Source organism: Cinclus cinclus, chromosome 15, assembly GCF_963662255.1.
Source record: "Cinclus cinclus chromosome 15, bCinCin1.1, whole genome shotgun sequence".
Classification (NCBI taxonomy): domain Eukaryota; kingdom Metazoa; phylum Chordata; class Aves; order Passeriformes; family Cinclidae; genus Cinclus; species Cinclus cinclus.
Genome location: NC_085060.1, coordinates 11,049,611 through 11,063,966, shown reverse-complemented (window position 1 = coordinate 11,063,966; position 14,356 = coordinate 11,049,611). Strand labels below are relative to the sequence as shown.

Below are 14,356 nucleotides of genomic sequence, written 5' to 3'. Positions count from 1 at the left end.
AAGTAAATTGCCTGTAGATGGTTTGGAAATACATGCTATACATACTTCGACAAAAGCTGTCTATCCATAAAATCCATCACAAATAGTTTGAACTATATACCCTGAAAAAAGTAAGATTTCTTCTAAATCACACACAATTTCACATTTACATCTGTAATCAATAGGTTGTTATAAAAATTGGACAGAACAGGTGCTTTTACACTGAAAAAGGCAGATTCATGCCAGCAGAAATATCTTTCTAACTTGGATAAGCTTCACCAAATTGTTTCAACCAGGAAAAAAAACCGCACAAAACAGAAATCATAATCTCAAAAAGAAAATATTTGACTTCAACTGAAGCCGAAAATTTTTTTTTTGACCTGAAACTATTCAAAAAAGCTTTTATTTTTAATTCTCTCATTTTCTGATTGATCCCAATCTAAATCTTTAAAACCTTTTTGTAACTACATCTGAAACAAAAGATTAGCAAGTCACATAGCTCCCATCATTTCCCATCATGATATTCTGGGATATACAATTACTTTCTGGGATGCAGAGAACAGTAGGATAATGGTTCTATAGAGGAAGTAGGTCTGAGCTGGCCAAGGCATTCAATATAAATATATAAAACTATCATTAGTCATGAGCATCACTCTGCTGACATGGCTGAAATAGGAAAGAAATAGGATTAGCTGGCACATTATGATTGTGACCTTTTTTGTCTTTAGCCCTATTTTCTATTCATCAAGAAGTCATAAGCAAATAGGCACAAAAAGCAATATTTAAAAAAAAAAAATCACAGTTGGATAGTGGGTATTATGCAGAATGTTTGCCCATTCAGCATTTCCTTAGGTCCAAGTGCTTTTCACATCTTCCACAACAGGAGTTGGAAGTTGGAACAGAGTGGAAGCCACTCTGGAGATGCTACTTGACCACTGCACAAACACTTCAGAGAAAGATGGGAGAGTACATTAAACTTGCTAGACAATTTAGAATCCCCCTAACAGTTTTGATTCAATCCAGGGTTAGAGTTGGGGTCAGTCCTTTGCAAATCAATAGACACTAATTAGCTCTCATCTAACTGCTGGAAAAAAAACAATGCATGAACTTAAGTTTTCAGACCAGCAGACTTCATTAGAATTCAAATTTGGTGACACAAGTGGTAAAGTCTAAAAAGACAAAACCTCTGGAACTGGTAAAAATCAGTGTTTCACCATGCTCTCCTGTAGAAAGACTACAAAAAATTCATCACCTGAAAAAACTCACCCATTACCACTTTTCCCCAAGCCATCTTCCCCCATGCAGCTCCCCCACAGCAGAAAAACACAAATTACAATGACAACCACCAAAAAGTTTAAGGGAATTTAGCATGCACAGCAGAGTACAAAGACAAACTAAGACGTGTGCAATGATGCAGCAACCCTGTGATCCACAAGGCCTGATCCATGTTCAGTAAGTGGGCTGCAGCACCTCTATCAGACTAATATCTCTGAAATGAAAATGAGACCAAAAAATTCGCAGGAGGCAGCAACCCCTGAAACGCACTGCTGCACATCTCTTGGAAAAGCTAGCAGCTGTGAGATACTGATTACAGCACGTTTTACACACCTCACTGGGAGAAATCAACAGACAGCAGCACTTCTAGCAAAGACAGGTCTTCCTCCCATCACTCAAATAAGCAGTCAGAGCGTGGGGTCAGGTAGGCAAGAACTGGGCACATGCTGTGCTGCAGTGGTATGGACCATACCTATTATATTGACCCAAAGAGCACAGGAGACAAAAAGCTTTCCAGTACTAAATTTCTTTTCTCTCCAACAGCTTAGCTTACTTCTGGTAAAGAGCTGAAAACTCCTCCTTAGCCAAGTGATAGATTGGCTTGCTGTACAGCTGCGACATGTTCTCCCAGGTCCGTCAGTGGGAATCAACATTTTACAGCAAGGACAGCAAATCTGTAATTGCCAATTTCAATTCATCTTTCAGTAGGATCCAAAGTAGGCTGGATTTTGATGGGGATTTTTTTTCTTTTTGATTGTTTTGTATTGTTGGCTGTTTTTTTTGTTTTGGGTTTGTCTTTTTTAGGAAGTTGAATAAGTGATCAATAAATGGAAGAAGGAGCTGTTAGCCTAAGGTCTCTGGTTTTTACTGGAAACAGCCTTGCAGTACCTCTGAGACATAGGTAAATTTTACTACCCTTGTGTAAGAGATAGCAAAACTGTCCTACCAAAAGGACAAATCAACTTACTCCAAATCACGCTATTTCCACCATTTCCCAAGTTCAGTCCCTTTACCAGATAGGCCAGGCCCAAAAGCTTGATGTTTGCATGAGCCAAAGCTACCCATGGTGAAATGAGCAAGTACCATTGCACACATCAGCCCAGGAGAAAGATGTGTGAAAATAATGAAGTATACACAAAATGAGTGACTATGCACAGAATATATACCATCAGACACAAGCTATCTCTTACCCAGCGAGCTGCATATAATTTTAAAGATAGTCCATTTACTAAAAAAGTCTCAAGCTATTGAAGCGCCCATACAGCCCTGCATATTTTTTAAATTCTTGACCAGAATTTCAAGCATTACATTCGAATAAACTCCAGCAAACACCAGCCCAAAACAGGGGCAGGACCAAGCACTCAAAGCCAATCACTTAAGTTACAAGTGGACTGAAAGCAAATACGTAAATTGCACTTGAAACAAACCAAGCAAAAAAACTTTAAGCATATTTGAAACATCCAAACAGTCTGGCAAAATAATTACATCAAGTGACCAGACAGGTCACTCCATTCCAGCAGAAGAGTGCTCACCTGAGTTATTATCCAGTCCAAGAGAGCAATTCACCCTTCCTACAAGTGCCTGGGCAAGTTACCCACAGCTCTGTGTCTCTGCAGATTCATCCTCATGCAATAAAGGCTTCTGTGCCTCCTGTGGGGTGTTTGTGCCAGGGCTGCACATTGCCACATGCTATTTTAGAAACAGTTAAGATGATAAAACAGATCCAGAGCCTCAGACACAATGGCGAGGACATGAAGGTATGACTGTTCAGTGGATTCACTGACATAACTCGCTCCTACTCGTTCCATTCACTCTTTCTCTTCACACAGAAACCCTATCACCTGTTTGTCTCTTGCTCTGTGCATATATGATAGTTTCACCACTGATAGTTACATCTTTGTGAGATCAACTGAAAGGGCACTCTGAATATTTCACACATTGTTGTGCACTAATAAAATGAACTCTGCATTCTGTATGTGGTGATATAGAAATATCTCCACACTTCCCAAGAGAGTCAGGCTATCTGTGTGTACTGTGAGGCTGTGTGGCAGTTACTAGTGCCCAGCTGCAATGACTACAAACAGCAGAACAGGAGTGTCTGCTCTGGAGTCTCCATCAGATGACTGCACATGAAAACTCAAAGATTATTTCAAATTTGAAGTTTCAAAGGCATCTGACATTCTGAAGATCAACAATAATATAAAGCAGGTGATACAACAGAGGGAAGCCTCTAGCTCTGACAGGAAATATAATGCATACATGTTTAGAAGAAAAAAATCTCCATGGGTGAAATTTGGAAATTACTTCACTGCAGTGATCATCACAGCTTCACAGAAAGTGGTTTAATCTAGATCAGTCATTTATAAATTTTTGGTTTTAGATCACCATGTTGCTCCAGTAGAAGTACAAGCCTTCATATACCAAACCTCCTGACAATAGGCACATAGTTTTTTAGGCTGTCTTATGAGTTTCCTTAGAAATGAGGTCATGGCCTTCCAGTGATCTCTACTCTCCAGCAGTACAGAAAGTACTGCTCTCAGGTTGTAGCTAAAACGCCCAGTATCAATTCACATAACAACTTCCTCACAATAAATGAACACAGGTTTTCATTTATATGGGTTGGCTTGGTTTGAAATGAACTAGGAAAACACATTGTTGCTGTTTCAAAAATAACATATTCTGAAACATTTTAAGGATGCCGAACTAAATCAAAATTAGCATTCTAAAACTGGTAATGACAAAGTATGTGCTTTAAATGGAAAATGTTAAATCGATGGTTTGTGACAATAAAGAAGCACTGAAAATACATCAGCTCTCTCATTTCACACCTTCTTGTGGAACAGTCCTACACTGGCAGTAGGATGGCCTCCCACCTCCCAGACACTGAACACAGTGAACCCAGAGGAAAGAAACCCACTGTGTTCTGCAGCTCGTGGACAGCTCCCGAAACAGCCTTCAACGAAACTGTGGGGCTTTTTTTTGTTGTTGAAAGCTTCTGTCACAGGCTAGTTTCCCATCACGGCATCTCCATTTCCTCCCAGAGATAAACTACATCTGTTATACATTTCATGGGAAGGTGTAGTCAATCAGTAGCTTTCCAACCCGTCCTAACAGCTCCGTGGGTTGTCCAGGCCCAGTGCTATATAGGAAAATGGAATAATTTCATATCTGCATCTGCACAAAAATCTTTCCAAAATTAAACAAATGGCACTCTTTGACATGCTTTACTCTTTATTCATTTGGTGAATTCAAGTTTCTCAAAAAAGTGTCGATCCACGCAAGATATTTTTTCCATCTCTACTGTGTGAGTTAAATGGAGCCCTCACATCTAAACACACAATGCACATCGATGCTACATATGCAGCAGAGGAGAGACAGTAAGCTTATTCTGAAATTGATTTAAGAAATAATAAAACAGTTTGAAAGTGGTTCCTCCTGCTAACACTGAGATCACGTTAAGTTTAATGACAGATCATCTGCTCTGCCATGAAGTGGAAACAAATGTTAGTTGGAACACACCTTTCATGCTTCAACCTAGACCAAACAATGCAAAAGCTTTGACCCCTGAACTGAACCCAGCTGCTTTTCTTGGTCAAACAGCAGTTATGCACGATACTTGAGCACATTTTGCAGCATAAAAGGCATTTTCAGTGGTCTGTAATGAATGGAGTTGTGCAGACAGCACATTTCCAGGTGTTCTACCACAGAACACTGAAGAAACCAGAGTATATTCCATATTGGGAAAGTTCAGGCATCTCCCCCGTGCTCGCTGCTCCCGCAAAACCACCAGTACACGGCCTAAACTTGGCAGTGCTTTCAGCAACACATGCTTATGCTTTTGGCAGAAAGGAGCTGACCACTTGCAGCATCAGTGTCCTTTGCCAGCTGGCCAAAGAGCACACAGATGCAAGGGAAGCAAATTATCTGCTCACTGGCAAAAAGAAATGCTGAACAGCACCTAAAGAAAACGTGTGCCTGGGCACGTGCGCTCGAGTGTGAGTGAGCACACACAGCCCCTCACCTGTGCCTTGGGAAAGGGAGTAGCTCAGTTAAACTGGAAAAACTGTCTGCAACTAGTCCTGAGGTATCATTTTCTGCAACACTCTCACAACAATGAACACGCACTTTTCCCATTAAAATCTTCCAAGTTTAATTTTTAAGATTAAACACAAGGACTGCAAGGATGCTAAAGAAAATTTTTATAAGTCTGAAATCAGACCCCTTCAAGAAAGTGCCGATACAACCACCTACAGGATTTTAGCAACCTAAGGTCAGCATGTCTTTGCATCTTCCCTCTTTTTTTTTTCTCTTGAAAAATGAATGCTCATGAAAAAAAAAAAAACCCACTACACATCTATATTCGGTAAAATGCAAAAAAAAAAGCAGCTTTCTGGATTTAGAAGATACATAAGAAAAAAAAAACCAGAAAAAATAATGGGACAAGAATTTGCAGCTGATAGGTTAGGTTTAGCTGAGAGATGGAATCTGTCTGTAGATTAATCAGATTCTACAATCACAGCCCCTTTCCACCTGCACACATCCCACCACTGTCATTACATGACCAACAGAATTTAATGAAAACTATACTTTTCATTAAAAAATGCTTTCTTTTGAGAAATTCAAGGGAGACTATATGTAAGATTTAGTTTACGTTCCTAAATATTTCTTGAAAATTGTACATAAGGCAAGTGCACATTTGTTGGCTGTAAAGGTGTACAACAGCAATTTTTTGCAATGACAGTGCAGAGAGGGAATATGAGATCTGTGTGCTAATGAGCTGACACTGCAGAGGCTGGAGCAGTGTTAGTATAGTGCACTACAAGTGCAGAGCAGAATGACAGACGTGGGTTATTTCTAGGGAATGTGATCTACAGAACCATATTCACAATTCAATATTAACACAAACATCCTTCATCAGATTATGAGAAATGCATGGAAGTTATTGCTTCAGTGACAAATTTATATATTTGAGTTATTATATTCATATTATTCTGAAAAAGCTAGCTCACTCCCTACATGAGCATTTTTAAAGAAAATATAACCTAATTTTGATTTTATACATTCATAGGTCAAGTTAGCTTGCTTTCTGTTTCTACTGTCAGCAAAAAGTTGCATATTTCCAGAAATGTGATAATTTCTCTAGAGCCAACTGATAAACTTCAATTCACCTTTAAATACACTTGAATTTTCATCTGTGTTTGCATTTGTTCTCTCTTAAGATATCGTACAACTAAATAAATAAGTGGGCAGATAAATAGAGAATGGATAAATACTGTATGAATATGTGTAAATTAAATATACAGAGAGAGCCTTGATGCTAGCAGTGAAGCAGGGAATACATGTACATAAATCAGATTATGCATCATTTAACTAAAAAAGGAATGAGAGGGAGGGGCTTGGGGCAGGAATTTTCTTTTGCTTCTAAACAAATTTATTCCCAGGTTGGGATATTGCCAAATCTGCCGTAGCAGAGGTGGGTTATTTTTCTCAAGCTCATGAGAATACTTCAGAAGAGGTTTTTTTCCTCTTCTGGAATGCACCAGATTGCATCAAGCGGGATGTGCAGCTGCACAGTAAGAACATGAGTCGTTCTGAGCAGAGCCACCCTCAATCCCTGCACACAGGAACACTTACTACAGTCACTATCATACAAATCAATGCAAAAGAGAATGAAAAGTATTATTTTATGGATACTGACTAGTACAGGCACTAGGCTCAGGCTACACATGCTCCTTTCTTCAATTTCCTCTCAGTTCCTGTACCTATCCCACCACAAAGTCAGCCCCAGCCTCCCTCCCCAGTGAAGGCAAAATCACTGCAGGTTTCTCTCCTATGGAACCCTGCCAGCTGCAAAGATTGATCAAACGGCTGTTTGACAGCACAGGAGACAATATATGCTTATCTCCAAGTGAGGTAAAAATGTTGTGGAAAGAATTCCTTCATGGATATGGCAGCATGCTGAAATGATCTGCCACTCCCATATGAAATGAGGGTATGGTTAAAGACTGGAATTGTGGTCAAGTAGTGTGAGGAGCTATTAATTCATCCTAATGCATTGATACACATAAGTGTTCTAACTTTCAAGGATAACTGGTACCAGATTCAAAAGAACAACTGTTTTGATGGTTTTTTTTTTTATATTTTGAACTACTGAAGCCTATGACTGGTGACTAGGACTCACCGTATTCTTTTCTTATCAACAGTATTATGAAATGCTTGACACAGTACAGACAAGGTCACCTTTTCATTTCCTTTTGTCCGTTTCTTTTTCACATCTGCTTTTAAATCGGTTACTGTAGGTACATATTCTTTGGTAGACAGTTTCTCCAGAGATTTAAGTTTTCCCAGTTTTACTATACTGGAAATATGGGTGTTGGAACACGGAGCCCTGTACTACAGAAAACTATCCCACTTTACTAAAATTGCCACAGCTTTTACTAAGCATTGACAAAAATCATTTGATGTCAGAAGATGAGTAGAACACTGACTAAATATACTGACTGCCCATAAACAAGTGGATCACTTCTCCTGGTGGGAGAAGCACTGGTAGCAACTTCAAAAAAAAAACAATTAATAATTAATCACGCAAGCAGTTCAACATATTTAGTTTAAATCCATATAATTGATATTTAGGAAACTGTGTTCGAGATACAGCCTCTTGAAGGGATTACACTGATTAAGGATTAATAGTCTGATGTTTGTTGTAAGAGCTGTTGAGGCTCGATAGGATTAGTAAAATAAGATGCAAAGTAAAGACACGCTTTTATTTACCATTTTTTCCCAACTTTTCCAAATATTTTTATTGTATATTACAAAATTAACTCCCTTGCAGAAGTTTTAAAAGTCCTACTTCAAAGTCCTTTGGAGAGTGTAACACTGCACTACCAAGAAGCAGTCACATGGGGGATATGTTAGAATATCAATCCAAAACTTGTCCAAATATTTCCTTATTGTATATTTTTTAACCATCAACTTTTCTCAGAATATACAGTGGGACAGGAATGTAAGAACTATCCTATCTCCTGCAAATAAAAAAAAAATAAGTAAGTTATTCAAAATACAGAATTGTTTTAAAGCAAAAAATAATAGTCTTCTGTACTCCAGCACTTTATTATTTCAGTACAATACCTCCTCTTTGACCACTTTTTACTGAGAGTATAAACCTGCAAACTGTGAAAGGAAACCTGTTCATAAGGTAAAGTTAGTACATTGCATTCAGTGGTCCATTAGATCATGTGCAGGCATATATCTCCACATTGCAAAGTGCATTAGTTAACTTGGAAGAGGACTCCTTTCATTTTCAAAGATTTAAAATAAAACTTGTATAGAATCGAATTTGGATACATCAGTAAAACAAATATCCAGGAACTACTATTGGTAAAGGAATGCTTTTTAAAATGCAGAACATGCACAGGTCTTTCTGAAAGAGATCTTGCATTTTAACAGCACATTAGCAATACTCAAAATTCTATTTTGCATCTTCTGTTAATAAAAGCTCAAATTCTATGTGTGCGCTGCTTGTGCAGAGCTATTTCTCCATATGCCAAGTGCTCTAATTCCATTTTCTCTCAGCTTTAACAGTATGGGTCAGTTTAGTCTCCTCAGCTTTTCACAGCTTTTCACTGTAACAAAACAACTCAGTATTTCAAGGCAGATGAGGCAAGTAAGCCCCTCTAGCCTTCTCCCCTCAATGTCACTTCTAAACAGTTGTTTCTGGTTTCTCCCTACATGGTATTTCTCCCTACACGGTATATTTACAAACCATGCCTTTTCACACAGCTAGGTTGTAGCCTCAACAGAAGAGGGATCTTACTTCAGCAGCAATTCACTGATTGAAGCTACACAGCACTGCTATATCAACAACATGGTTGTTTTCCTGAAAAACAAAACTAAAGGGGTGAAGTGGTGAGAGAACTTTTCCTAAGGTATTCCATATAATCCTGCAAATCTACTAAACCTCCAGTCACTATACACATTTGTTGCACTATATTGTATGACCAAGAACTCTAGGCTACCAGGAGGGAACTTAATGCAGGGTAGATAACAAATTAATCTATTTTTGAAAACCAGGTATTTACTTACAAGCATTTGTCACTGAAAAACTGTTGGAAGAGTCCAAGTGATCTACGTGATAGTTCAAATGGAAGGGTTTTTCTGTGGTATTTTGGTTTGTGTTGTATAGCTGCACAGCAAATCGAAATGCACTGTGCTCCTGAACAGTGTTCCTCATAAAAAGTCCACCTAGGTGAGGAGACAAAAAAAAAAAAAGGAGAAAAGGGAAAAGGTATTTCAGAATTAATTCTGAGGAGAAACAATGGCAATAAGCTGTATTTGCCTGCTGCACACTGCAGGAGAGGATGAACAGGAGCAGCCTGAACCTGAGCACGTAACTCTGACAGAGTACCTATATAAAACACTTATTCCAAGTCCAAAGTCAGGCTTTTAAAGCCACACACCACATCCAGGTGCCCCCTGAGCAATGAGAGTCGCTTGAAGCTGCAGGTGCACCTTGAGAACCAGGCCACTTCTACACGGATGCTCACAGAGATTTAAAAGTCTAACTTGGGGAACCGTGGGTCCTAAATCCTGTCCGGACTACCGAAATATCGCCACCGTAGTAATGTGCGGGGACACGGCGGCGTGCGGCGTGGCAAACGTGCGGTTTCACGGTCTGGTGGAGCGATAGCGCGGCCGAGGGAAATGATGCTCCGAGAGACGGCAGCGAACAGCCCTCGCTTCACTCGCTGCCCTGAGCCTCACGGCTCGCTCGGCCCCGGCTTTCGGGCACGTCGCTACAGATTCACGCCACGACTCTCTCACGTTATGTGCTCCACGGGATGCGCTGCTCCAGGGCAGGGTTCCGCAGAGCGCGGACCCGATCCCCGCTGCTCGGAGTGCGGGCAGCCCGGCGCCCCTCGCAGCCGCCCGCCGGCGCAGCCCGGGCACCGCCGCTGCCTCTCGCCCCCAAGAAAGAGGAAGGAAGCGGAGCAGGGCTGGCTCCTTCCCCGCGACGCCCGGGCTCGCCCCCCGCTCCCCTCCACACAACTTGCCCCCGGCTGGCGGAGAAGGCGCGGGTCGCGGTGCCGCGGCGGGCGCTTACCTATACTGATGGTGTTGGGGAACCCCGCCAGTGCCTCCCCCAGCAGCCCCGCCAGCAGCAGCAGGAGGGTCCGGGGCGCTCTCTGCCCCATTTTCTTCAGCCCCTGCGGTTCAGCCCCTAAACCGAAACTGGCGGCACAGGCATGGGCGCAACTGGAGACTCGGAGCGGTGTCAACGGTGGTGGCGATGCTGGCGGAGGTGGTGGGGAGGATGGTACCCCTCCTTTCGTCTCTCTCTTTTTTTTTTAATCCTTTCCTTCCCCAAATCCCTCTGCTCTCGTCTTCACCCCAGTCTAGCAGGGCTCATTGGCTGCGAGATTGCCTTTCTCCCCCGTCTCCAGCAGCCCCCCCCAACGCAGGGACTTCCCCCAAAGATGGTGGGTAGCGAAGCCTCCGAGGCTGCTCCGCCCGGGCCGGGAGGGGGTTATCGATCAAACTTGGCGTGAGGCGGGCTGGCAGCCGCTCCTCTCCGCTCCTCTCCGCTCCGCTCCGCTCGGCCGGCCCGCCCGCCCAGCCCCGGCGGCTCCGGCCGCGGCTCAGCGCTCGGGGCTGCGGTCGGCGGGAGCGCACCGGCCTCACGTGGGGCGGCCCCCGGGCTGCAGCTGCCCCTTTAAAGCTGCATCGGCTCGGGGTGTGTGTGTGTGTCTCTGTGCGTGTCTCTGTGTGTGTGAGTGCGGTGCGTGCGCCTGTGGGCGGGCGAGGGAGGGAGCGGGGAAAGGAAGGAGGGGCGGGGAGCCGAGCCGGGGCCGGCAGAGGAGGCCGGGGGTGGTGGGAAAGTGGTCGGGTCCTGCCCCTGCCCGTGCCCGTGCCCGGTAGGCGATGCGGGCGCCCCGGGACTTGTGGGCCGGGAGGCAGCAGAGGCGGACCGGGAGAGCCGGTGATGGCCGGGGCAGACGGGTGCCGCTGGGCCCCGCCTGAGGGGCGAGGGCTGGGGAGAGACGTGAGCTCAGGGGCTGCCGAGGGAGGGCTGGAAAGGGCCGCAGCGAGGGATGCCCAGGGACCGTGCGCTCTCCCGAAGGGGCTGCCGGCCCTGCGCCCGAGTTCTCCGCATCCCTCCTCCAGTACCGGCGCATCAGCGGGAAGCATCATCCGCCCACAGTGCTGTGAAGTGAAGAAAGACAAGAAGAGTTTAATCCCACACAAAGGAATGTTAGGTCCTTCCCAACCTCCTCTAAAGGAAGGAACTCAAATAAAGTCTCCGTTTCATCCTTGATGCTGGAAAAAGACACAACATGTGTGCCAGCTGATGAGCTACCCCAGCACAGAGCACACAGCAGGGCCAACCTGGTGGTCGCAGGGGAGCAGGAGGATGGGTGGCGGACATCCCGTGTGTCTTGAACACCAGCCCTGAGACGCCCCTGGCCTTTGTATCCACGGGGAGTTGCTGTGCATCTGCCTGAGTCAGATTCTCTGTGGTCTTTCACCCATCTCCTTGACACTTCGCTGTATGGATCCTGCAATGCTTTTCTTTTTGCTGCTTTGGGACTCACAAAACTGTACAAAAGAGAAAGAAAAGTGATACTAGGTGGAGTTGTCCATCTCATAGGCCCAGTAAAGGCTGTTCTTCCCTTAGTATTTGCTTTCCCTCTGATGTCAGGAGGTCATTTTACATCAGTGCTGCTCTGCTTCTTTTTTTTAAATCTTAAACTTAGACTGTGGCATTGTTTGGGTCGGTGTTCAGTTCAGTTAGGAATAATATTGTAAAATAATCAGCCAGTGCCACTGGCTGTAGCATCATGTAAGTAGTCAAGGTGTAAGACTGAAGGTTGCTGCAGATTACCGCACAAATGCTGATGAACTACATCAGAGAGTCAAACCACTACTTTTGAAGGAAGCCAGAGGTAGAGGTGAAGATAAGGGCACCACAGTCATGATGCAGGAGTGTAACACATGCTTTTAATGACATATGTGTGACACCTGCTCACTCCAAGTGCATACATTGGTTGCTACATGTTGTGTTCCTTTATGAGGATCATTCCCAGAAGATGGAGACTATTCTAGTTCAGGCAGAGGTAGGGATCAGGTTGCAGGTGCATGGTAATGCTGCCTATTTAGATTGAGATGGCAGTTGTGACTTTCTCTTTCTAAAGCAATGGTAGTCTGTATGGACAGCTTCATTGACTATATCTATAGAACTCCCCAAGCTCAAAGCTCTGAACACATATTACCTAGGAATTCCTGCAAGCATCCCCATGAGGCATGATTATATCCTTCTTTTACAGATGTAAAAATTTAAAAATTAGTGACAGCAACTGGCCCAGCTCATCTAACCAGGAAGTTTCAGACCCAAAATTTGCATCTGGAGCAGCAGCCTGTCTTTGTTGTAGAGCACTCTGCTCACAAATATCTTTTGGTAAGGACAGCAGATCTGAAAGCTACAGGCAGGTACAGGAAGTTTAGACATTAAGTATAGTTGTCAGAAGCATGTTCCTCTTAGCAAATAATTTCTCTGTTTTGTTACAAATTACTTACCTTTTCCTATTCTACGCGCCTCCAGCCCTCTTTCTAATGTATTCGTTACAAAGTCCTGCTGTCCTCTTTCTTTTGGTACCCTTTGCTTGCGGCCCTACTTTCTTCCTGTTCACTTGCTCTTGTGAAATTCTCTCTACCTCTGCAGCTAAGTATTGCAGGCTGATTGCCACCTGCCACATTGACAGCTGATAGTGCACTGAAAAAATTATGAAAGGAATTATATATAACATTATAGATGTTAGAACAAGAGGAGATAAAGTAGCCAAGAATGAATGTGGCATGTGTCAGAGTCTCAGTTTCACACACTGCCAGCAGGGTGGGTACCTTGTCTCCAATAAAATGGTGCTTCAAGTGTAATCTACAAATGGATGGTCATGTGGTGATCCAAAATACATCTGTACTGAGAGAGAAATCTTTATTATCACCTGTATTCTTCCTTCTGAAGCCTCTTACATGTTGTTGTTATTATTCTCATTAGCATTTAGAATATGCAGTTTGCTTTTTTGTTTATGCAGTTAGCTTTATGGCATGATTAGCAGGTACAAATGGCACAACAGCCATTTGCAGCAGTAGGGAACAAAGCGACACGGACTGCCTTACACATCTGAAGGAGATGGCTTTATTGCAGAAATTGCACCCTTTTCATACCTTTAATCTCCACCTAACATAACTGAAACCAAACCAAAGCCTAACAGAACTTCACAGAAAGAGGGGCCCCATTGGCTAGCTCAGCTGCAGCGCTGCTGTCCACGTGTCCTTCCACCCAATCAGCTCCCCGCTCACCCGCTGTCCGCGCGTTCCTCCAGCCAATCACAATCTCACTTCCAAGTGTCACCAACTGACTCTCTCTTCACTCATAACCGCGCTCAGCCCTCGGCCGACTTCAACCATCCAGCCTGCAGCTGTGCCTTTCCCACGGGGCCTTCTGGGGAGCAAAAGCCTTAACCACTTTAACAATTATAACCCCATATCCTACACCATTCCATATGGATTTTGGGGAAATCCAGAGTTCTCAACCCAGTTTATCTTTCTTACCGTGAACCCAGCATGTCCTGGGACAAAATGGTAGATTACTTGCCTTTATGTGGATATCAGTGCCATGGAAATATTTTATATACTTTGCTAGGGATGCTCAGTGACTAGAATTAATGAGTTCCATGGTAACGGAGGTCATACCAGATACTTTCCCGTACCTTCCCTTACTAAATACACCCCAGATTTTGCAGGATAATCAAGCTTTATGTTTAGATGATTTATAGTGTTCTGGGACACTGGGGATTCAGAGTATCTACCTGAGCAGGAGAAAGTAATGTTTTATAATTAGCTAATATGTTTTCACTATAATGTGCAATAGCGGATTAGAAAAATGCTGTGAAATTTGGGATACAACATTCTCACTTTGCTTTTTGATGTTACTAGGCTAAACCCATAGTGTTAGCATAAAGTCATGGCAGAATGTACAGCAGGATTCTGTTGCTGAAGCTTCACCCTAACTGCACTAAGTAGACTTGATTACTTTTGTCATTCCTAT

The 14,356-nt window shown here is 43.3% G+C and overlaps 1 protein-coding gene across 2 annotated transcripts in view; it reads right to left on the bottom strand.

Annotated features, from left to right (window-relative positions):
• Positions 1-10,445, bottom strand: part of GRIA3 (glutamate ionotropic receptor AMPA type subunit 3) — a 141,407-nt gene extending 130,962 nt beyond the window's left edge. For both annotated transcript variants that reach the window (XM_062503089.1, XM_062503088.1), the window contains exons 1-2: positions 10,355-10,445; positions 9,337-9,495 (exon numbers count right to left, since the gene is read on the bottom strand). In XM_062503089.1, the coding sequence (XP_062359073.1) occupies positions 9,337-9,495; positions 10,355-10,445 (250 nt within the window). The remainder of the gene's footprint in view (positions 1-9,336; positions 9,496-10,354) is intronic.
• Positions 10,446-14,356: the final 3,911 nt, after the last annotated feature.